Source organism: Lepisosteus platostomus, chromosome 28 (genome assembly GCF_059453375.1).
Source record: "Lepisosteus platostomus isolate fLepPlt1 chromosome 28, fLepPlt1.hap1, whole genome shotgun sequence".
NCBI lineage: Eukaryota > Metazoa > Chordata > Actinopteri > Semionotiformes > Lepisosteidae > Lepisosteus > Lepisosteus platostomus.
The window spans coordinates 9,857,776-9,881,976 of NC_142638.1; the positions used below are offsets into that span (position 1 = coordinate 9,857,776).

Genomic DNA, 24,201 nt, shown 5'->3' on the forward strand with positions numbered 1-24,201 from the left:
TGTGACTGCAGGGGATGCAGTTTCAGAAGGAAGTGTTTAAAAAAAGGACCAGAAAGAAAATCGAAGCCACAGAGCAGCGCGGGCCCCAGCTGTGAGAGAGGATTCACACGCGTGTGTGCGTGTGTGCGTGCCTGTGTGCCTGTGTTTGTGTGCAGCCTGGCTGTGGTCTGGCCGTTGTACAGGAGACAGTCAGATTAAGGGTGTGGACAGCACGTTATCTTAGTCCAGCTGTTTGTTGCTGGTTTAGAGAGTTACTTTTCACAGCGAAGCCCCTGAGCTCTGCACAGTTGTGCTGGGTGTGTGGTGGGGGTGGGGACAGCGTTTAGCCCCTTGCTCCTGAATCCACTAATCCATCCAGCATCCGGAGGCCAGTTACTCCAGGGTGAAGGCTGGAGAAACCCAGGTCCGAACCCGGAGGTCTAAGACATGAAGACAACGACGGAGTCAGTTAACCCATTAAGGGAGCAGAGTGATCACAGCAGGCCCTGTGGGTTTGTGCAGGGGCTGAATGGGGTCGCGAGAGACAGGGAGAATTCTGAGCAGCAGCTTTTCAAACGTCACACCTGGACACAAGCGGGTTAACGCCCTTGGCCAGCCCGGATGCCAGCGAGCAACCCAACTCCCAAAGGCAGTCTTGTTATTGTTTTGAAAGTGCCCCGCGACCGCAGATCGGCACGGGCGACAGGTACGGAGGCTCGTTGGGGTCAAAGTCCGCCCAACCCGCCGATAAGCAAAGCCGGTTCCGGGAGTGGAGTGTGCAGGCGGGGGCTGGCCTCTCCCCGAAACTGCCATCTGCGGACCGGGATGTCAGCGTTTCTAGTGAATCCGCCATGAGGTCATCCCTCATGGGCTCATTCCTGAATTCGTAGTAAACGAGGAGGGGTATGCTTTGGAAATGTGTTATACACAGGATGACACAGGAAATCGATTGCCTCAATAAACAAAACATACGTAACTGCGGCCCATTCGAATACTATTACACATACTATATGTGGGGAGCCTGTGAGCTGTAAAACATGACGACATCTTTCTACGTGATTCAAATATTTCGGGATGTTTGGGCTCTAACACTGTGAAATTCCCATGGCACTGTATTTGCCGTAACATCTGTCGTGTGTTCAGATTTATTTCCCTTTATACTAACGACTGAGCATTGCTGTGATCTAACGTCTACCAACTGCTACATTTTTTCGCCAATGTGCCAGCAGAGTTACTCTAAAGCCGTAAAACAAGCGAGCTCCGCGTATAATAAACGAAATTAACCCGCGACCCGATTAAATTAACTAATTCAAAGGCAGCAGGAGACCGTGCTAGTGTAATATGTTGATTTTTGTTTTAAAGACCAGCCTCCCGAGCGCAGCGCCTTCCAGGCAGTAGCGCAATGGTTAACCTGCCACGCGCACACGTGTTTTTTTTTTTGCCTCTCTCTCTCTCCGTCTCTCCTTTTTTTTTTAATAGCTGTGGGAACGAGCAGCTGCAGTCGGAGCTGTTGTACTGTACTGGCAGCAGGCAGCACCGCGCAGCTGCTGGGCCGGGGGAAAAAAGCGCTGCATCCCCACTGCACTCCAGTCGCGCAGGCGGAGGGAGAGGCGGGGAGCGGGCGAGCCCTTCGCCGCCGAGCCGGAGGGGAGGCGCCTGCCCGGGGTTCCGCTCCGCAGACACGACGATCCTCAGAGCCATTGCACTAGCGCGGAGCCAGAGAGCGCGGCGCCCGTCCACCTGGGCAGCGGCGCTATCCTCGGAAGAGAACCTGCGTTGTTTACAATCTGCCTCAGCCTGTTTCGTCTCGGTTTGCCCCCTCCCGTCACATTATTTCGGTTCCTGGGGGGGGGGGTGTTTATTGAAGACTTGATTGTCACCAACAGCAGTAATCGGCGCTATTGACCAGGCTCGTGGAGATCCAGACTTGGTTTGAAAAGCAGAGAGACGACTCCTGATCCTGCCGCACGGCGCAGGTCCCTGTGAAGACGGTCTGCGCCCGAGGCGCTCGGAGAGGCGCTGGGCAGGGAGACGTCAGGAAGCGGGGCTGTTCAGCAGGTTTTCTCTGCTGCTCTATCCAGCAACGTCCAGACCCGTGTGAGAGAGGAGGAGAGGATCTGCCGCCGCGGTGCCACCACACAACTGCCTGCCCTCTTTTTTTTTTTGTTTCAGGACTGATCTTTTTAACCCGCTCAGAATCGGACAGATGGCTCTTGAACCGCGGTGGCCGTGAAAGCTGGTGCAAACTCGAAATATTTCCGAGACTCCTGTTTGTTTTAATCAACACCCATCATTTCTCATCATCACATCGTTTAAAAAGGAGGTTCTGTTTTCTTCCTTTCCGGATATTTGTACTTTTTACGTTATTTTTTTTCCCAACACCCCCCCCAAAATGCCGGCTGGCATGAAGCCGCTGGAAAAGTTTTTGAAGAAGCAGACCACCGCGCTGACCCGGGCCGGAGGGTTCGGGGACAAAGCGGGCGGCAACGGCGCCTCCCGCAGGCGGGCCAGCCTCTCCCGCGTCGTGCCTTTCTTCCGGGAGACCTCGCCGGAGAGCGGCCCGGCTCGGGAGGTCTTCAGCCCGGACTCGGAAGAGCCCCCGTGCTGGCCCCCGGCGGCCGCCGACTTCAGGAGCCCGTCCCTGTCCAGCGACGAGCAGAGCTCGGAGGGCAGCCTGGAGGCGGCCTGGACGCCGCTGCCCGCGGACACACCTGAGAAGCTGGTGCTGACGCTGCTGGACAGTGTGGCGGGCGGCCGCCGGCAGGGCAGCAGCCCAGGTAAGAGGGGTCCTAACCTCATTCTGTCAGCCGGCCGCCGCGTCCACCTGAGTGCGCACCGACGTGCGCCTGGTTTCCACGAGTCTTGAGCAAAAACGTGTCCTTTACTTTGTGCATCATGTATTTCTGTGGAGAACCTGCTCGATCCACTGCACGCCAACGCTTATTTCTGAAGAAAAAAAGGCCTATCACCTATTTCGGAAAAACAAAATAGACTCTTTCGTGGTTTTAGCAAACGTGCATCGGTTGTTCTTCCTATAATTCGGATTTTAAAAGCGGTGCACTATGCGGGACACAGCTGTTTCTCCCAGACAGGTTTTAATTTCGCAAAACGCTATAGAATCCGGGAATCGGGCATGGAAAGGCGATTGGAAATAACAACTGCGGAGGTAGTCGCAGGTAGTGGCAGTAACGTGGGGGGTGTTTCATGTCGTTCCGGGCAATTAGGAAGCGCTTCTGTTTTCGCAGGAAAACAACTTTGACAGCGCGCTAGAAAGCGGCTGTACGGGAATATTCCAGCCGTGCGCTGTAGTTTTCACATGAATTATTTTACGGTTATATTTTGCCCCAGATATTACGGTTATATACAGTTGCTGGCAGAGAATGCTATAGAATTCGCTGTTACATAACAGGTTTTAACCGTGCACTGCGGGGTTAGTCCGGTCGCGATCTTTCCGGGCTGCGGGACACAGCGCCCGGACCCTCCGGAGCGCCACAGAGCGAGACCTGCGCAGAGGGTGTTTTTTGCAGCATCAGCTACGTGTCCCGTCTGTAAAGCGACCTGACATGTCATGCCAGGGCCCGTTTTATTTTATTTTATTTTATTTTTTCCCTGACACAACTCGATACCCCTTCAAACAGCAGCCAGTCCGCATCTGTCCGGCGTGCTCACCTGAGGTCTCGTCTTTCCTTCGCTGGCAAGCGACGCTCTGTATTTACCCCGCGCCAAGCGGGAACTAGAGACTTTCCTTTCGGACGTGTGAATTCATGAATTGGAAATTAGGTCACACCTCGCGTTTGTAAACCCGCTACTGCGCTGCATTGGCAAGATACTGCTGCTGGCTCTGGGGAATGCTGTGAGGAAAACCAGGCCATGTTGTCTTTTCCAGAGTTGTATCCCTCAGAGGTGTGAAACTGCAGCGATGAGAGACCGAGGCTGATCTCTGAAGGAGCTGAGCCTGGCTGTGTTGATTGCTTGTGTGGCCTAGATTGCTTTGTAAATCCCTTATTAGTAAAACAAAAAATAGCACATTGGCCCCCAGAAATGTGGCTTTCAGGAGCTACAACTAGGAGGTGTGACTTTTGCATCAAATGGATGCAGGAGTAGTGTAATTCGCAGTGGTGCCCTGTGTGTCCAGTAGGGAGTGGGGTAACGGCAGTGTTTGGGAGTCCCTGGCTGCTGGGAGGCCTTTGGAGAGTGTTGAACTGGTCCTGGAGATGACAAATCGGGCTGCGTGTCTTAAGGAGTCTTAAGACGAGTCTCTCCCTCCTCTGCAAAGCCTAATGCAGCTCCCTAAGAGAGCAGATCACTTTATTGGCCATTTCAATAAAATACCATTTCTTGCATTAGGAATTTGTCTTTTCGCATACCCCAGCTTGCTCTCCATGAGACACACAGACAGGGAGAGAAGCTGGGGGTCAGAGCGCAGGGTCAGCCATTTATACGGCGCCCCTGGAGCAGTTGGGGTTAAGGGCCTTGCTCAGGGGCCCAACGGAGTAGGATTCCTCTGCCGGCCGCAGTATTCGAACCAGCAACCTTCCAGCCACAGGCGCAGATCCTGAGCCACCGCTCTGCGTCAGACATAGGGGGAGGGGGCCAGTGTCTCCCCCCTCCCCCCAACGCGTAGTGAAGTCTGGTTCTGGACGGGCTCAGTTCTGGAGCCCAGCTGGTGCTGTTGTAATTACTGCGTGTCGGAGGAGTGTTAAAAAAACCCCAGAACTGGTCCGTAGGTACCAAAAGGTTTTTGCTCCTGATTAAGCTGCAGGAGGACAGCCGGCTCGGGACCTACAGGTGGGAGCCCTCCCCAGCCACAGGGAGCTGGGCTTCTTGTGCCAAACGAGCAGTCAGCTGCCTAATGGAGTCAAGCCCTGGCTTAATGAGGGTTAAACCCACAAGTCTGTACAGGTGCGCCTCTCTGTTGCGGGGCTACAGAGCCACAGAGCCAGCCTGCACAAACACGGGCCAGGAAATCGAAAACAGGAGGGTTCTGGCAGCTGGAGCTTAAGGCGGTTTTAGTAAACCAAAGGAGAAGAGCCAGAGAGAAAAACACAGCCATCGCACGCCTCCTGTCCAGGTGCATTATGGGACGGTCTGGTGTTTTGGAAAAACAACCCCGGGCACGCCCACTCTGCGGGAACCTCCCCTCGTCCTGCCCCGTCCTGCCCCGTCCTGCCCCGTCCTGTCCCGTCCTGCCCCGTCCATAGTGCCGGGAGAGGGACATTGCCGAACCTCGCGGTGACCTCGCTGCGGTTGTCAAGTGTTCAGAGATGGGGGGCGGGGGCGTCATGGCCGCCTTCCCGACTGTGGCCCCACGCTCTGTAGCCGAGGCAACCAGCTGAACCAGTGTTTAAAATCCCACTGATGACTGGAGAGTGTCCGACAGCTCGGGATTTGTTTTCTGAAGGGATCCTGGATGGTTCCCCTAAAAATAACCATCCATCTGGAGGAATAGAAACTGACCCCACGGTAAGGCACTGTATGAGGGAGCCCCCCAGCAGAATTAAGAGGGGGGGGAGGGTGTTTCTGGGCTGTGTGGTGGTGGCACTCCTGAAACAGGCGTGGACAGGTGCCAGAGGGAACCAGGGGCTGAGTGTGACTGCGTCCCGCCCCAGCGCGTCGGCCTTCCAGGAAAGTTCCCCCCCCCCAGCAGGAAACCCCCCGCTGGGAAGCACGCTCCGGAGACAGTTGGGGAATCTCGGAGTTTCCAGCTGCAGCTCCGGCAGGGAGCTCGGGAGTCAGTTTCCCTGCACGCTTCGGGGTGCGTGGGAACCGCAGTCGCTGTGCGCCCCTCCCACTCCGGCCCCGGAGAAATTCCCCTTTTCCTCCGTGGCTTTCCATGGTGGGTGTGGCTGTGCGGCACCTGCCCCGGGGCGCTATAGGAAGGGCCAGGACCCTCAGGGCCCGGCAGAGCCCGCGTCGGACAGCACCAGTCCCCTCTCTGTCCCTGCTTTCGGCTCATGTGCTCTGTGGAACCCGAGTGACACCAGAGTAGGGTAGACATCGTTCTGCTAGGCTCTGCCCACTGAATTAAGAAGGGTGGGGGGGCAGCTGTCTTCTCTCCGACGCGAGGAGGTGTGGACGCGACCTGGAGCCGAACCGGGGATGTGCGTGTCCGGTGTGCTCTGGAGCACAGCCGCTCAGCTCAGTCCAGCGGGTGCAGGCCAGCCCGGCTCGCTCAGGTGCCACAGGTGGGCAGAGGCTGACCGCACCGCTGGCGGGGGGGGGGGGGGCTTACCCGTCAAGGGAGGAAGGGGCTCGGCTCGGGCGAGGTCAGCCACAGCCTTCTGTCTGGGCCACCTGGTGCTTCGAGTGAGGAGCGGGAGGGGGCCGGTATTTCAAAATGGATAAATGAAAACAGGCCCGTCAATAATTCCGTGACACCCTCCAGCTGTTTGTCTTGAGCTGCGGTGCGCGCCCTCCGTGGGGCCGGGCTGAACCGTCAACCTGCGGCCGTCGCCACGGGTGAAAAAGAGCCGAGAGGGAAAAGAAAAGGGAGAGACGCCGCGAGCGCCGCGTGGGAGGATGAGGCCATTGTTCTCCGCGGTCCGCGGGGCTGGAAGTGGCGCGGCGCGGGGCACGGGTGACCGCGTTGACCCCACCCGCGCTCGTCCCCCTCTCCAGCGCTCCCACGCCGCCGCCCACGCGCGCGCCTGCCGGGACCGGACCCACTCCGGGCCCCCGCCGCTCGGTGAATCACTGCCGCTGTCGGCGGAGCGAGAGAGCCGGGAACAGCGCAGGTTCACATGGTAACCGCTCTCCGAGGGCGGGGGGGAGGCAGAGAGCCAGTGGCCATATGAAAGCGTTTAGCTACTATGCTAAATGTTGTTTTTTTTTCCCCGTAATTTATTTAATCGTTATGTAAGACATTTGCTGCTAAATGGCTGGCAGACCTGCTCCGCATCTACTGTGCCAAAGCGGACAGGCAGCTCGCACCGGGCGCTCGTGTGTGAGCGTGTGTAAACGGATAACTGCTGTAAAACCGGAGCAATTGCAATCGTATAAGTTAGCATTATATTTCCGAAAGCTGGTGCACGAGGCCAGTCGGCCGCAGTGCTTCCTCACTCCGCTGGACCTGAGGAAGAGGAGGGCTGCTGCTCAAGCCCCTCGCCGCCCGGAGCAGGTCCCCAGGAGGGTGAAGGCTGCGCTGCTGGGGGGGCGGCTGCAGGCTGCAGGGGCTTCAGCTCCTCTCCCTGCCAGGAGGCCTGTGTGTGTGGGAGGGCTTTCTGAAGCGCTGGGCATCTGTGTGTGTGTGTTTGGGATTGCGCGTGTGTGGGTGCAGAAGCCTTCTCAATGCTTTCTGCATTTCTGTGCAGGTGTGCGTGTGTTTGTGTGTGTGTGCAGATGTGGAATGCATGTGTGTGTGCAGGTGTGGTTGTGTGTGTGCAGGTGTGCTTGTGTGTGTGTGTGTTGCGGATGTGTGTGTGTGCAGGTGTGCTTGTGTGTGTGTGTGTTGCGGATGTGTGTGTGTGCAGGTGTGGTTGTGTGTGTGTGTTGTGGATGTGTGTGTGCAGGTGTGGTTGTGTGTGGGTGTGGTTGTGTGTGCAGATGTGGAATGTATGTGTGTGTAGGTGCGTGTGAGCAAGTCCCATGTTCCCTGTGGAGTGGAGGTGTGTGGGTGTATGGGTGTGTATAAGAATGCATGCGTGTGCATGTGTATATAGGAGTGTGTGTGTGTACATGGCAGTTGGGATTGTGTGTATGTGCAGGAGTGTGTGAGTGAATAAGCAGAGGCTGGTGGGGGGAGGAGCTGAGTGATTCCACACACACGTGAACAATGATCCGAGACAACACAGGGAGTGGGAGAGAGACACACACACGCAGCTACAGGGCCTGATCTCGGAGCCCATGGAGCCTGTGATGCAATCCGATTGCACTGCACACGGGCTCTGGGCTCTGTGTGCTGAACTCTGCAGAAAGGGTGGAAACAGAGCAAAGACCGAGGTAGATAAGGGTCAAAAGAACAGCTCCCACGTGTCCCAAACACCTGAGGATGTGTCACAGCTCTGGAGTCCCGGGTTTGATTCCAGCTCAGGGCGTTCCTTTCTGAGTGGGTGTTCATGGTCTCTCCATTTTCACCCGGGGATTCTCTGGGGGGGGTTGGCTGCTCGATGTAGCGATGTCGTCCCCACTCTGTCCTAGCGCTGTGACTGTGGCCCGCGCCTCCGGTGTGTCTCGGATCCGGGATCCTGTAGGGAGCAGAGCTGGGGTGCAGGAATCCAGCCATAACAGGGCAAGGCCAGGGACAGGAGGAGTCCGGGTGCCTCCTGAATGCAGCCTTGCTGCGTGTTGGAACTGAAAAGAATGTCTGGGGGAAAAAAAAGAGAGAGAGAGATCAGCCTTCTGTGTTTCAGCGTTGTTCCTCCTGGCTGTGTTGTGTCTGATCGGTGTCTTTATCGCGTGCGCTGATGCCTGCGAGACAGGAGAGGGAACACAGCGTTACACAAACAGACGGGTCCCCTGGCTCCAGGGGGCGGTCCCGGGGGTGAGGGTGCGAGGGTGAGGGCAGGATTGGCGCCCACAAACGAGGGGGGTGACGTGCCCCCTAGAAAGCTAATTGTTTGGATGGAAGTGTTGCTGGACCCCTGGGTGCTTCTGCTGGAGTTGGGGTGGGTGGGGGAGATGAAGTGGGGGATGGGCAGGGACCCCATTTCGGTGATGCCCCGTAGGTATGGACGACTCCCTGCGGTTTTTAAAACCTGGGAAACGCTGTTGTCTGTCCGTCTGAGCCGGCCTCCTCCTCCTGTGTGCTCGGCCCTGGCACCCAGACCCCCTCCCTCCAGACCTCCCCCCCTCTGTCGAGGACCCCTGTGAAAGCTTAACCCAGACAGGTCTCACCCCATTTCTAGCGTCTTTTCCTCTCTTACCAGAGGAAGCCGCTTGTAAGACTGAAAGCCAAAAGGCACGTCTTTACACAAAGAGTGGTGGGTGTCTGCAACCAAAGACGAATTCTAATACGGCCACTTTAAAATTTCAGCTTTCTCCCTTTTAAAGAGCGTTAGTGCAGAAACACCCTGCCTGTGGAACCGGGAGAGCGAAGCTCAGGTAACCCCCGCCACCCAGCTGGCGCCTCACTCAGGATTCTTCTAAGCTTCAGCAGGAGACACTGCTCCGCTCTGGAAACAAGGCAGAAACAGGACAGGGTTCGGCACGAAGGAGAGGTTCCAGAAAGATTTGCTCGTGCCTGGATCTGCTGGATCAGCGAAGCCAAGCGGTTCAGAACAAGGAGAGAGGGTCAATCGGCCTGTGCTCCAGAACCGTGGGGCTCAGCCCCTGTGCTAAGGAGCAGCTGGGCCCCCAGTGTGCAGTTACCTCATTGACCTGAGCGTTAGCTCCGGAGGCCCTGTTTCAGAATCACCCGCGGGGGACTGGGAGAGCTGTCAGACTGGCGTGACAGGAGCCGGCCTGCAGGAACTCCGAGCTCTGGGAGCCGCTCGGAATGGGGAAGTGGAGCAGCCGAAACTGGCTGAGTACTGAGTGGGGAATGACATCGGAGTTTGGAATTCCGGGCTGGTGCTGCAATTCTGGCCTCGCTTTTGCCAGGAAAGGAGGATCGTTATGATAATTAAGCAGGTCTTTTCCCGAGCTCTATTGATTAGCGCTTTGATTGATTGTTATTTATTGATCGTGATAAGGAATGAGTAATTCTTCATTTCTTCGCATTGCTAAAGTGCCCTGATGATCTCAGGAGGCGGGGCTGCAGGAAGGGCTGAGAGAGGCTTCACCTGGGTGAATATCCTGTCCCAGGCAGGAATCTTGTGTGTCTGGGTGCTGCAGCGCCTTGCGGGTGTCTCTGTGTGTTCTGTCGGCCTGTGGCGCAGGTCCAGGCCTGCCCCAGTGACGCTGCTGCACTCTTGTCTTTCAGAGACCCTGCTGGATGACTTCATGCTCACTCATCCCATCTTCCTCCCTGCGGACAAGTTGCAGCAAGTCCTCCTAGAACAGTATCCTTCCCAGAATGCCACACCCAGGCACCGCTGCCAGAGCATCAGAGTGTGTCGCGGGGGGGGGGGGGGGGTAGTATTTTTCAGGTTGTACATCAGAGCGTTTTATCTGGGAGTGTTGCGTGGTGTTGGTGTGTTTGTGTTAATTGTCCTGGCAAGAGATCCTTTCACAATTTTCCCTCTCCTCCGTTTAATCCAAGATAATTAAACCTTCTGTTGTGGAAACGTGTTCGCTTCCTGCTAGGAATGAAAACAAAGCTACAGCCTCCCCTCCACCACCCTGACAAAAATTCCCCTCTTTACAGCACAGCCTCCTCCTCCTCCCCCTGGCCTGGCACGCGGAGATGCAGAGCTGGAGGGAGTCCAGGTCAGGGCGGCTACCCGCGCTGGCTGTGAGGGGGGGCTGAGTGCCCCCTTTGGGTATCTACAGGTTCAGGGGGTGAGGGTGGGGGTGGGGGTGGTTGGGGGTGGAGATCAGGGCTGGCCTGGGGACCCCAGCACCAGTGTGCTGAGCAGCTGTGTCCATGGCATCCCAGCATTCATGGGAAACCGTCTCAGTGTTTGCTTCCCTTGTCCAGAGGGTGTCGACTGTGCTCCTGCAGGGCCAAGCACACCCTGGCATCTTCGCTCCTCCAGCAGGTTAGCGTTCCCGTACGAGTTCACTCATTCGGCTGCGCGGGCTGGCGAATAACGTTGCCTCAAAGGAAGAGCCCCCCTCTCACCCGAAACTTTCCGTGCACAACAGCGAGCATCTGGTCGTGTCATTACGGCCAAGTGTCTGGTTTTCCCCTTCTGCACTGAGCACTCTGCTTGTGCGTGCGTGCGTGTCTGGAGCGCGTCTGTGAGTTCTCAGCTGCTGCCGGGCTCTCCTTGACCTCCTGACCCCAGGTTCCGCGCCGACAGGAAGCCGAGCGAGGGCTGGCAGGGCTGGGACGGGGCGGACCGGAAGCAGGCGGTCCTGAGCGTGGCGTTCCGCTACCTGGACACCTACCGCGAGCTCCTGCAGGAGGAGGGCGAGCGCTCCCACTGCTTCCCCAAGGTACCGCAGGGCCACGCCGGCCCCTCTCGCCCCCACTAGCCATCGGGGCAGAGGGATTGTCCAGAGGCAGAAGCGTCCAGCAGGTGGCAGACTTCCCTCCTGCGGCTGCCTGCGGGGCATGAGACGGGCTGCGTGTTGAATTTCGTGTTGGCCTTGCCCTTGCGCTAAATAGAATCAGTCATGATACAAGAATTGCAGCTGCAGGCTGGAGAGGTCACGTGAAAAGGCGTGCAGGTGTCTCTGGCCTCTACCGGGCAGAGTGCACCTGCCCTCAGACACATCTTCTTGAACACTTCCCAAGGGGCGCACATCAGGAAGAGGGCTGTCACAAGCTGTGGTGTGTTTCTGCAGCTCTGCTCTGACTTCTGCCCCTCCACTTCACATCAGGGTTATTTTGTTTGGCTCATGCAGCAGCGTGCAGGAGTATTTGATCGAGTTACATACAGTAGGTGTCGTAGTATTGGGCCTGTGGATAATTCCAAGCACTGCTGACCTTGACTGCAGTGTATTAAAAAAACGATTTACAAGGTATTGATGCTCGGCAGACTGTTTATCATCTCCCCTGCATCTGGTCGTAATTGTTGTTTCTGGCAAAGAAAAATGACGTCTTTTAATGAAGGAACTGACTCAGCTGGCTCTTATCTGCAGCCACTGGAAACACTCTGCTTGCTTTTCAAACACAGTTTTCCTTTTCCTTTGACGTACCAGGTGCAAAGCTCACGACAGTGGCTTTCTGAACAAACTCTCTTCCCCTCACCCCACTCTTTCCACTCGGTCCACCCAGGAGCTGTACTTGTGTGCTGCCCAGGAGCTGAGTCGGTACCCTGAGCTGGTGGAGGATGTTCTCAAGTTGCAACGCTGGACTGAGATCCTCCAGAGCCAGTGAGTGACCATGCCAAACACCAGGCACACTGCATACACTGACCACACTAAACACACTGTAGACACTGCACACACTGAGCACACTGCACACAATGAACACACTACACGCACCAACCACGTTGCACACAATGAAGACAATGCACACTGAACACAATGACCACACTGCACACACTACACACACTGCAGACACTGCACACACTGCACAAACCATACACCCTGAAAATCCTGGTCTCACTGCACACACCACATACACTGATCTCACTGCACACACTGCCTAAACTCCACACACACACACTGGTCTCACTGCAAACACTGCACACAAACACTGGTCTCACTGCACTCACTGCACACACACACACTGGTCTCACTGCAAACACTGCACACAAACACTGGTCTCACTGCACTCACTGCACACACACACAGGTCTCAGTGCATACACACTGCACTCACTGCACACACGCAGACACACACACACACACACACACACACACACACACACACACACACACACACAGACACAGGTCTCCCTGCACACACTGGTCTCACCACACACACACACTGCTGCAGGAGGCTGAACTGAGCCCTCTGTTTCTCGCGCGAGCAGGGTGGAGGAGGAGAAAGACAGCAAGAAGAAACAGGTCCGCCCTCTCTTTCGACACTTCCGCCGCATCGACGCCTGCCTGCAGCCCCGGGAAGCGTTCCGCGGCTCGGACGAGAGTGAGTGACCCCCGACCCCCGACCCCCGACCTGCTGCCCCTCAGCACTCGAAATTTGATGCCCCCAAAATTTCTCGAATGGTTATTGAAGACTTAATTAAATAACTCATTGAGTGCTTCTATATAATCCCAAAGGCTGGCAAGGCACTTTACAAACACAATGAGCTGTAACAGTCAGTACACTTGTCTTTAAAAGAGAAGATAATGGACACAGCTGAATCAGGCAGATTGTCTATGCCAGCAGCCTGCAACTCTCAACTGACAACCCACTGGAGCTCAGCAGGTGTGAGCCTGGTCCTGGGAAAAACTAAGGTAGCTGCTGGAAGAGGTGTTAGTAGGACCAGTAGGGGGTGATCACGCTGCAGTCTGTGTGGGACCTAATGCCCCAGTATAGCGATGGGGACACTATACTGTAAAAATGAGCCGTCCTTCCGATGAGACGGAAAACCGAGGTCCTGACTCTCTGTGGTCATTAAAAATCCCAGGGCGTTTCTCAAAAACAGTAGGGGTGTTACCCCAGTGTCCTGGCCAAATTTCCCCCTGGCCTTTACCCATCATGGCCTCCTAATTATCTGGCTTCATCACTCTGCTCTCCTCCCCACTGAGAGCTGGTGTGTGGGGAGAGGACTGGCTCATCATCCAGGTGGGGCTGCACACTGGTGGTGGTGGAGGGGATCCCCATGACCTGTAAATCCCTTTGAGTGGAGTGTCCAGAAAAGCGCTATATAGAATTATTATTGAGATATTGGAAATAAGGCTGCTTTATGGACAGCTCGTGCCCAGAATACTTGTGCAGTAACTGCAGTCTCACAGAGAGGGACCATGGAGAGCGCCGTGTTCGCTGTCCCGCCTGAAGACACTCTGTAACTGACCGCGTGCCTCTCTGCCCCGTGTCCAGTCTTCTGCCGGGTGTACACGCCTGACCACTCGTACGTGACGATCCGCAGCCGCCTGTCCTGCAGCGTGGGGGAGATCCTGTCCCTGGTGCGGGAGAAGCTGCAGTACAGCGAGGAGCAGCCCCCCAGGCAGGGGGCGCTGGTGCTGGTGGCCGTCACGTCCTCTGGGGGTAAGATCGCCGGCCCGCTGCGCCGCGGGGCGGGGGGGGGTTGGCCGCTGCCGCCGCACGAGCCCGCCACTGACTGCGTGCCCCTGTGTCCGTCCGTGCAGAGAAGGCAGTGTTCCGGCCCAGCGACGAGGCGGTCTTCACCACCCTGGGGGTCAACACTCACCTGTTCGCCTGCGAGCCCCACGAGCTGGACGCGCTGGTGAGAGCTGCTGGGAAGACTGGGGTTGGGTGGGTGGGTGGGCGTCTCGGGAAGGGGGAAGCCAGACTGGAGAAGTGCAGAATTCTCCAACGTTTCGATTTCCGTCTTCCGCCGTGGCGATTGGAGGTCCTCGGGGGACAGAGAAAAAACTGGGATGCTCTGTGTGGGCGAATTCACACTGCTGGGATTGCCACCAGCTCTGTCACCCTGCAGCTCCCAGCTGGCAGCCCCCTGGAGCTAAGCAGGTGTGAGCCTGGTCAGTACCTGGATGGGAGACTCCTGGGAAAGCTGAGGTTGCTGCTGGAGGAGGTGTTAGTGGGGCCAGCAGGGGGCACTCACCCTGCAGTCTGTGTGGGTCCTAATGCCCCAGTATAGTGATGGGGACACTAGACTGTAAACAGAGGGTCCTGACTCTCTGTGGTCATTAAACATTCCAGGGCGTTTCTCAAAAAGAGCAGGGGTGTAACCCTGGCGTCCTGACCAAATTTTCCTCACATCGCCTCCTAATAATCCCCATCTCTGAACTGGCTTCATCACTCAGTTCTCCTCCCCACTGAGAGTTGGTATGTGGTGAGCATACTGGTAGGGCTACACACTAGTGGTGATGGAGGGGAGTCCCCATTATCTGTAGAGTGCTTTGAGTGGAGTATTGGAGTGTCTAGAAAAGCACTATATAAGTACAAGGAATTATTGTTATTACTGGGGAGCCCTGATATCAGTCTGCCCCACACCCACACCTCTGCTCTTCCCCCTCTCAGCTGCCCCTGCCTGAAGAAATCCACTGGACACCTGGCGACAGCAAACTCCATGATATGAGCGCGGAGGAGGTGGCCAACCAACTGGTAGCATTCGACTGGGAGCTCTTCAGCTGCGTGCATGAGGTCAGAGCTGGCTGGAGGGGATGGGTTATTGCATGTGTTGGGATTACTGGACACACAGGGCCTGGTTTGTAACAGGTTCCAGTCTGGGACAGTCTTATGGATGTACATACCCCGGCATCCTGGCCAAATTTCCCCATCTGCCTTTATCAATCATGGCCTCCTAACAATCCCCCTCTGTGAATTGGCTTCATTACTCTGCTCTCCTCCCCACTGATACCTGATGTGTGGTGAGCGTTCTGGCGCACTATGGCTGCCGTCGCATCATCCAGGTGGGGCTGCACATTGGTGGTGGGATCCCCATTACCTGTACAGCGCTTTGAGTGGAGTGTCCAGAAAAGCGCTATATAAGTGTAAGCAATTATTAATTATTATTACATATAAAAAAATATAATGCCAGTACTCAGAAGGAGGCGGGGTTTATGCAGAGCGGGAGGAGCTTATGAAACTGAGTGGGAGGGGTTTAAGGAACCGTCAAACTGCAGGCATGGGAGGAGCTTCCACTGCAGAGGAACAGACGCTGATGAGATCTAATTTGCATCATGCTGACCTGCAGTGCTGTGCTGTGCTCTGTCGGCCACAGGTGGAGTTTGTGTGCTACGTGTTTCATGGAGAGCAGGCTCGCTGGCGCCCCCTGAACCTGGAGCTGGTATTGCAGCGGTGCAGCGAGGTGCAGCACTGGGTTGCCACGGAGATCCTACAATGCCAGTCTCTGCCCAAGCGGGTGCAGTTGCTCCGCAAATTCATCAAGATAGCGGCACTGTGAGTAACGCGTATTTATACCTGGTGTGATCCAGGTGTGTTTCTGTCTTGTGTTACAGGGGTATTTATACCTGGTGTGATCCAGGTGTGTTTCTGTCTTGTGTTACAGGTGTATTTATACCTGGTGTGATACAGGTGTGTTTCTGTCTTGTGTTACAGGTGTATTTATACCTGGTGTGATCCAGGTGTGTTTCTGTCTTGTGTTACAGGGGTATTTATACCTGGTGTGATCCAGGTGTGTTTCTGTCTTGTGTTACAGGTGTATTTATACCTGGTGTGATCCAGGTGTGTTTCTGTCTTGTGTTACAGGTGTATTTATACCTGGTGTGATACAGGTGTGTATCTGTCTTGTGTTACAGGTGTAAGCAGCAGCAGGACCTGCTGTCCTTCCTGGCTTTAGTGCTCGGTCTGGACAATCCTGCGGTCAGCCGGCTGCGACTTACCTGGGAGGTACGAGTGGCTGAGACAGCCTGAATCATCGCACCTTGTCTCACTACACCACTCGCCACAGAATCACACCACAGAACCACCACTCACCACAGAATCACAGCCCAGAACCACCACTCACCACAGAATCACACCGCAGAACACCACTCACCAAAGAATCACACCGCAGAGCCACCACTCACCACAGAATCACAGCCCAGAACCACCACTCACCACAGAATCACACCGCAGAACACCACTCACCACAGAATCACACCGCAGAGCCACCACTCACCACAGAATCACAGCCCAGAACCACCACTCACCACAGAATCACACCGCAGAGCCACCACTCACCACAGAATCACACCGCAGAACCACCACTCACCACAGAATCACAGCCCAGAACCACCACTCACCACAGAATCACACCGCAGAACCACCACTCACCACAGAATCACAGCCCAGAACCACCACTCACCACAGAATCACACCGCAGAACCACCACTCACCACAGAATCACACCACAGAGCCACCACTCACCACAGAATCACACCACAGAACCACCACTCACCACAGAATCACACCACACCACACCACAGAATCACACCGCAGAACCACCACTCACCACAGAATCACACTGCAGAGCCACCACTCACCACAGAATCACAGCCCAGAACCACCACTCACCACAGAATCACACCGCAGAACCACCACTCACCACAGAATCACAGCCCAGAACCACCACTCACCACAGAATCACACCGCAGAGCCACCACTCACCACAGAATCACACCACAGAACCACCACTCACCACAGAATCACACCGCAGAACCACCACTCACCACAGAATCACACTGCAGAACCACCACTCACCACAGAATCACAGCCCAGAACCACCACTCACCACAGAATCACACCGCAGAACACCACTCACCACAGAATCACACCGCAGAACACCACTCACCACAGAATCACAGCCCAGAACCACCACTCACCACAGAATCACACCGCAGAACACCACTCACCACAGAATCACACCACAGAACCACCACTCACCACAGAATCACACCACAGAACCACCACTCACCACAGAACCACCACTCACCACAGAATCACACCGCAGAACCACCACTCACCACAGAATCACACCGCAGAACCACCACTCACCACAGAACCACCACTCACCACAGAATCACACCACAGAACCACCACTCACCACAGAATCACACCACAGAGCCACCACTCACCAGAGACCCCACTTCGATGGACAGTGGCCCCAGTGAAGTAATCCAACACATTGCACTCTGAACATGCCTAATGTCTGGGCAAGAGGAGCAGATCCACAGACTGAGACGCCCCCTCCACCTGACCCCCCTCATCTCAGAGCTCCCCACTGTCAGACGATTGCGAGACACCCCTCAAATCCCCCTGGCCCCCCCAGTAAAGCTGCATCCCCACCCTCGCCGTGCTAACCTGCCTGTGTCGTGCTGTGCTGCAGGGCCTGCCGGGGAAGTTCAAGAAGCAGTTCAAGGAGTTCGAGAGCCTGGCGGTGAGTCAACCCCTCGGCCCCGACCCGAAGCCCGCAGGGGCTGCTCTGCGGCTCACTGGACGTCCCCTCGGCCGCGGCATCCTGACATCGTTGTCATAACGACAAGTCAGGACCTGCTTGTCCCTTCCTCTTCTCTTCCGAATCCTTCCGATCAGCTGTCTGATCCACTCCAGGTTTTCCGAGTTGCGGGAATCTGTATTCAGCCGTGCGGAGAGAGTCGTTGTGGCGTCATCAGACCAGGATCAGGCTGACGCACAGGGGCTGTACTGTTACTGTCGCCCCCGGGGGTAACAGGGCTCTATTGTTCTGGTTTTCTCTCCAGTTCCCTGTCTGGAGATGAGAACGTGTCGGATAATAAAAAATACTGGGAAAAGGGGCCATTTCCTGGCTATCAGAGGAGGATCTGTGAAAGAGTCAGGTGCCTGGCGGACGTGCACCAGTGAGAGCTGACAGCCTGCATTTGCAGCCCTGGTGCACAGCCCTGCACCCCTCACCCCCTGCTCCTGCAAGACCATCCTCTCTGTGGGCCGAGCCAGGGAAAGCAGGGCAGACTGGCAAAGCTGTTCTAGCCCTCCCACTGACCCACTTTTGTCTCTCTGCAGGATCCCTCCAGGAACCACAAGTCGTACCGCGACCTCCTCTCCAGTCTCCGCCCCCCCCTCATCCCCTTCACCCCACTGCTGCTGAAAGGTGAGCTGTCAATCACCGGCAGGCCCCTCCCACTGGGGGGAGGTGCTTCCGAGCGCCAGACTGTGAGAATTAAATTGAAGCAGCTTGAGAGGCAAGGGGCCAAGGAGGGGTAGACGGGAGAGCTGCTGCAGTGTTTCTGAAGGCCAGTTTCTTGCTAAGAGCGTCTCTGTCCTGCAGAGGTTTCCTTGCACTGCTGGCATCCAGATGTGCTTCAGAAAACACATTTTTCAAAAATACTCCCCCAGATACCACTGATGTTTTCCAGTCCAGCTGTGAGGCCGGCGGAGTGTCTTTATTAGAGACCTGTGTTAAACCCTTCTGCAATTAACACTCTCCCTTAATCGGCCCAGCCTGTCTGCCACCACCCCCCCCCTCACCAAGCTGCTCTTTAATCTGGAGGCTCGGGCACTGAGATCTGACGAGGCACAGCCTCTCCTGCTGCTCTGGGCAGAGCGACACTCGGGACTGGAGGGTAGGCTGCTCATCTGTCCACTGAAAAGTGTTTCTGGAGGGCTGTGATCTCTCTCGTCGGGGCATGCCAACTGCGTTTTTAGCTCCAGATCAGGGTGAGGGTTATGCTGAGTGAGAAAGACCATGTGGTAGAGGAGAGAGTAGAGTAGTTTACTGCCAATGCTGATCCATCATCAGGTTTCATGTTATAAAGTGCCTTTTCATGCTGGAGACATGCTTAACCAGTCAGTACTAATACAGCAGGGCCCAGGAGAGAGACGTGTGTTTTAACTGGTGTTCACACCCAGCCAGTTGTGCGCCGGTCACCTGGGGAACCAAGTCACACACAACTAGGGACTTCCGTGACCTCACTCAATCCGTCAGTGACCGGAGCTGTCGGAATCCGAGTCTGTAGCAGTTAAGGAACTTAAGTTCTCCATCACACCTGAGGCCCTCAGTCACCTAATCAATACTTCAGTAATCAATCAATAATCGACACTTCGGCTCAGGAGTCAGCCAAACACACGTGACTAACAATAACAGATGCTGGGGCAGCAGGCCTGGGGCTGTCCAGCTGGCCGCAGTGTCTCTCTGACCCCTCGGGGCTCCTCTCTCACCTCCCCCTCTCTCAACCCGCAGACCTGACGTTCCTGCACGAGAGCTGCAAGACTTTCCATGGCAACCTGGTGAATTTTGAGAAAATGGTGAGTGTCCTGTCCTGTCCTGTCCTGCCCCGTGCCGTGCGTCCCCTGCTGGTGAATTTCAGATGACCAGATTCCCAGATCCGCTGTCCTCACTGTCCGGGACTCCGAGACCGTGTCGGCGGGCACGTGTTTTCCAAACTGCAGGAAAGAACAGACTGTTCTCTCTCCGTCTCGGGGCGCAGTCACAACCTCGTCCCCCCTCCCCCCCCGGCTGTTGCCACGCCCAGGCGGGCTGTCGTCATGGCAGCGCTGCGGTTCTGGCACCGGCCCGCCCTGCTGGCAGGCGCCCAGTGGGGAGAGCTCGCCCAGTGCCAGGACTTGGCTTCGGGGGGCACATTGCCAAGACAGTTTCCCCTTCGGGAGCCCCTGCTGTGCCACTGGGTGGGTTATTGGGGGGTGGGGTGAAGAGGGGTGCCTGTCTCCCTAAAGGATGCAGGAGGGATGAGCCCCGTATGAGAACATTGACTTTAATGGAACTCGAGACCCCAAATACTCTGTGGCTCCATCCAAGTGTTTATTAAGGTTCAACACCTCTTGTGACAGAAACAGTTTTATTACCATCACAACACTGCCCCCTACTGCCTGGGTTATGACTCGGAAAAGCCTTCATCTCTTTTTGTTGCTGGTATTTTCAGTTTCTGCTAAATGACTAACCCTTTAGACTGAGCTGCTCAGCACAAGGCAGCAGTGGTGGACAGCGCTGGGGTCCTGGGTTCAATTCCGGACCTGGGGTCCTGTCTGTGTGGAGTTTGTATGTTCTCCCCTGTTTTCACATGGGTTTCCTCCCACAGTCCAAAGACATACTGGTACAGTAGGTTAACTGGTTTCTGGGAAACCTGGCCCTGTTAGTGTGTGTGTGTCCTGTGAGACACTAGCGTCCTGTCCAGGGTGTACCCAGCCGTGCCCCAGTTGCTTGCTGGGATAGGCTCCAGCTGTCCCCCGACAGAAGAAGTGGTCCAAAAAACGGAGACTTGTTCAGCAGGATCAGGATTTGGGAAAGCTTCTGGACAATAAACCGACGGCCAGCTGGGCCAGACCTCGGCCGTGAGATTGACTGGGGCCTTGGCGGGCGCGAGAGGGCACGGGCAGGGCAACGCTGACTCTCGTTCTTTCCCCCCGCAGCACAAAGTGGCGGAGATGGTGCGGACCATCCGGCGGTTCCGGAGCGCGCCCCTGGGTGAGCACACCGCGGGGGGCTCCCCTCGAGCCCCTGTCTGTCTGTTTCGGGGCCGTTTCCCGAGCGGCCGGGGGGAATCTCTGTGTCGCGCGTCTGTGTCTCGGACACGTCGCTCGCTAGAATCTCTTCGCCATGTGCTAGGGAGCAGGGCTGCAGTAAACACAGACGAGCCACAGTAGACACCTTGATTATACACTTAACCCCTCAGTAAACGACCTTATATCACACGCCGAGGTGCGCACTCCTAATATCATTTGCTGTGTGCTGCCGGAAAGTAGCCTCTGCCACAGAGCACGTTACTGTGCCCTTGGCTCTGCAGCAGCAGCACGAGAGTGGATGTACTGCCCAACATGCAAACTCTTTTTCTGCCACTTGCCAGCAGACGCAGACCGCAGCGAGGACAGTGGGCACGCAAGGCTGCACACCGGCAGCACAACACTTACAGTGAGGTGTTGGAGCAGTGGTACTCAACCCTTTTATCAAAATTCATCAATTAATCACTGCTAGGCCTGCCTTATCTGCGTGCATAATAGATATTAGAATATTATTAATAATATATGATTTTGTGTATTAATAGTAATATAATAATAGCTATTAACCATGTGTATAAGATCACTTTATTGGCCATATACAATTACAATGAGACACACAGACAGGGAGAGAAGCTGGGGGTCAGAGCGCAGGGTCAGACATTTATACGGCGCCCCTGGAGCAGCTGGGGTCAAGGGCCTTGCTCAGGGGCCCAACGGAGTAGGATTCCTCTGCCGGCCGCGGGATTTGAACTGGCAACCTTCCAGCCACAGGCACAGCTCCGTAGCCACCTCTCCGCACTACACGTATGTACATAGAAAGAGAGATTGGAAAAGTTCTGGTGTAGTACACAAGGTTTGCTGAGAACCAGGACATTTCGGACAGAAGTCCTTCATCAGCTGTGCAACTTCAGAAGCACTTTGCTTGCACAGCTGATGAAGGACTTCCGTTCGAACCTCTACATTGACTACTGAAGTACACTGCAGTTACTTCCTGGATTTTCTTATATATATAGTATAGTTATATAAACTTAACATTCTTAACTCTGACAGTATAGTTCACATTCACACTCCGTATTCACACATCTGACCCAAATGCAAAGCTGAGCCACATCCCCGATATATGCAGATTCCTCTGCAGCGGAACTCGGAGCAGGAGCAGCGCCTCCTTTAGTCTTTAGCTGTGCTGTCAAATTCTCAGACACTTCTGCAGTTCGTCGAGTGGCTGTGTCATTGCTGGGCTATACGCTTTTTTTACCCTGCGAATTACCTCGCTCTTGGGTCTCAAGTCCTCAAAGAGACATTGTGATTCAAGCAAACAGCTCTTTTCCAGTGCGCCGTCACTGAATGCTTTGCCGTGTTGAGCTCGCGTGATTATCTGCGCGGCGATAGTAGGTTTTTTTTTCGAGATTTATTTATCTTGAGAGACCTGTCCCTTGAACCAGGTGGGGATTGGTTGTCGAGATTCCTGTGAGTAGTATCAAAATGTCTTTTTTTTTTACACTGTACGCTTTGCAAGCGCCAATAATGTGACTACAAAGCAAACAGAAAGGGGGCCCATCTCTGTCAATCGCGGCACATTTGCTCCTCCGGTCTTCCAGAACTTTCCCACCCTCATCGCTGATGCGCTGACTCTGTTTGCACGTTTCCTCGCCTGCGTTTGTTTCCTTGACATTTTCTTGTTTCGCCCCCTTAAAACAAACTTATTCGTTTTTCTTTTTTTTGTTATACGAACGAGCAGGCTGCTAGGCTAGGCAGCCCTGCCGTGAACGGGCTGGTCTTTGCGCTCAGACGATATGAACGTGTGTTCTAGTGACGCGCGTTATAGCCTACGTGCAGCACTTTAATGAAATTAAAGATGGATGAAAATTAATCTGATCACCAGCGAATCTATTCAGAAACGGTTTTACGCGACTAGAAGACACGCTTAGTGGGGCTGCGAGTTCTACCTATTTTTTAATCGCAGGAATCGACTGCAAACAAATGTAATTGATTAAAAAAAGGTGTCGGACTTTGCGGGCCGCAGGTGCAGCACACAGCCGAGCCTTGTGTTTTACCGAGCTGTCTCACAGTGCAGAAATAACGCGCAGCGCACAAGCCCATAATCACTTACCCTCTCGGTTTCCATAGAAACCCCAGGGGAGAGTGGCTGTCTTGGGTGAATCATGCAGAACCCTGAAAGACGGGTCTAAAGCACCATCTAGTGGCCGGCTCCCGCCACTGCACCTCAGCTCCTGTTAATTACGGGCTGGCTGGATCGATTTCATTATTAGTTACCCTGCTGAGTAATGATAGTAATAGAGGTGTAAGACTGTAGAAAGATGTGGAATTCTGGACGTATTGAATTGTTTAAGCCGTAGAGGCACAGTGGGCATCATAGAGTTATATTCCGAGAGGGTGCTGTGTTTTCTGGGCTTCACCTTTGTGTGAAGAAATGGTTCTGACGCTGTCCCTCCTCTCCCTCTCCAGCCCTGGACTCGGAGCCGTCTCCCTCCCACCTGCAGACCAAGGCCTACGTCCGGCAGCTGCAGGTCATCGACAATCAGAACCTCCTGTTCACCATGTCCTGCAAACTGGAGCCCAGGGATGTTTGAGGCCGCCCTGCACCCCACCCTCACCCTGTGACCCCACAGTAGCCCAGCTGCCCAGGCCTGGTCACTGCCCTCTCCCCGGTGTCTCTCTGTATAGGTCAGAGGTCAGAGGTCAGAGGTCAGGCTCCTACCCTGTTCATTGACACTGGGGAAGACGGTCAGAGCAGCTCTAATCACAGATTGGGGATGGGGGTGACGATGTAAATAATGAATAGATTCCCGACAGTGACAGAGCCATGGAACCGAACTGTCAGTCTCCTACTGCTGTGCAAGCTAGGCACAGATCTAATTGAATTATCCTCCTGGAGCACAGAAGTTGCAGGGCCAGTATCTCCTGCGACTACAGCTCCCGGTACTGTGCTGTGCAGGCTGAGCCCACCCCGGCAGCCCAAACGCTGAACCGAGCTGGCTGACTGTCGCCCTCTGCTGCACAGGCACTGCAGTGCTGAGAGGGGCATCTGCTCCAACACTGCACTGTCAGTGCTGGCCAGGGTGACGTAGGGTGGGGGAGTATTCTTCTCCAGAGAGATGCAAAGATCCCAGATCCCAGCTACCTTTTCCTAATTTGAATCAGGCACTTACAATGGACAGCTAATGCGGTAGCCATCAGGGGTCCTAAATCGGGAAGCCTCGTATTCGTCCTGTGATGATCTGTGCACACACACTTCCTGGTGCAACCCCTCTGGCTACCGCGTGCTTTGTATCATAGCAACTGTAAATATGTACATAGCAACAGAGATGGAATCTTTATTTTATGTATGAGCAGAGATGGTATATAAAAGAGATTTTTTTTGTACATGTGGCTTTTGATAAAGTCAGAAATGCTAATGGTTTGTACATTAATATCGTAAAAGCAAGGTGTAGAAATTGAAGACTGTATATCATACAAAAAACTTTTTCTCCTTTTTTTGTAAAGAAGTCAGTGTTTACAATCTTCCCTTTAAGCTCAGTGGTGTAAAACACAGGTAAACATGGAGAAGCTGGCAGATTGTCTTCATGTATAAAACGATGATGACCAAAAACCTGACGGTCTTGAGTGTCTGACACTTCGCTCTGAATAAACTGCGTGTGGCGCATCACAAAGATTGGCTTCTGGCCTTTTTCTGGTTCCCATTTAATTCCT

The 24,201-nt window shown here is 54.9% G+C and overlaps 1 protein-coding gene and 1 long non-coding RNA gene across 2 annotated transcripts; one reads left to right on the forward strand and one right to left on the reverse strand.

Moving 5' to 3' along the window:
* Positions 1-1,436: 1,436 nt before the first annotated feature.
* On the forward strand, positions 1,437-24,161 carry rapgefl1 (Rap guanine nucleotide exchange factor (GEF)-like 1). Its single transcript, XM_088623148.1, has 15 exons — positions 1,437-2,756; positions 9,839-9,917; positions 10,806-10,956; positions 11,741-11,838; positions 12,443-12,555; positions 13,453-13,620; positions 13,722-13,819; positions 14,578-14,700; positions 15,281-15,459; positions 15,819-15,909; positions 17,387-17,437; positions 18,040-18,127; positions 19,217-19,281; positions 20,404-20,458; positions 22,957-24,161. Exons 1-15 carry the CDS (start codon positions 2,372-2,374, stop codon positions 23,079-23,081), a joined length of 1,869 nt encoding a protein of 622 aa, XP_088479274.1. The 5' UTR covers positions 1,437-2,371; the 3' UTR covers positions 23,082-24,161.
* Positions 21,059-22,367, reverse strand: LOC148638840 (uncharacterized). Its single transcript, XR_015931009.1, has 2 exons — positions 21,551-22,367; positions 21,059-21,288 (listed from the first exon to the last, which is right to left on the reverse strand). It is a non-coding gene; the product is annotated as an uncharacterized LOC148638840 (long non-coding RNA).
* Positions 24,162-24,201: the final 40 nt, after the last annotated feature.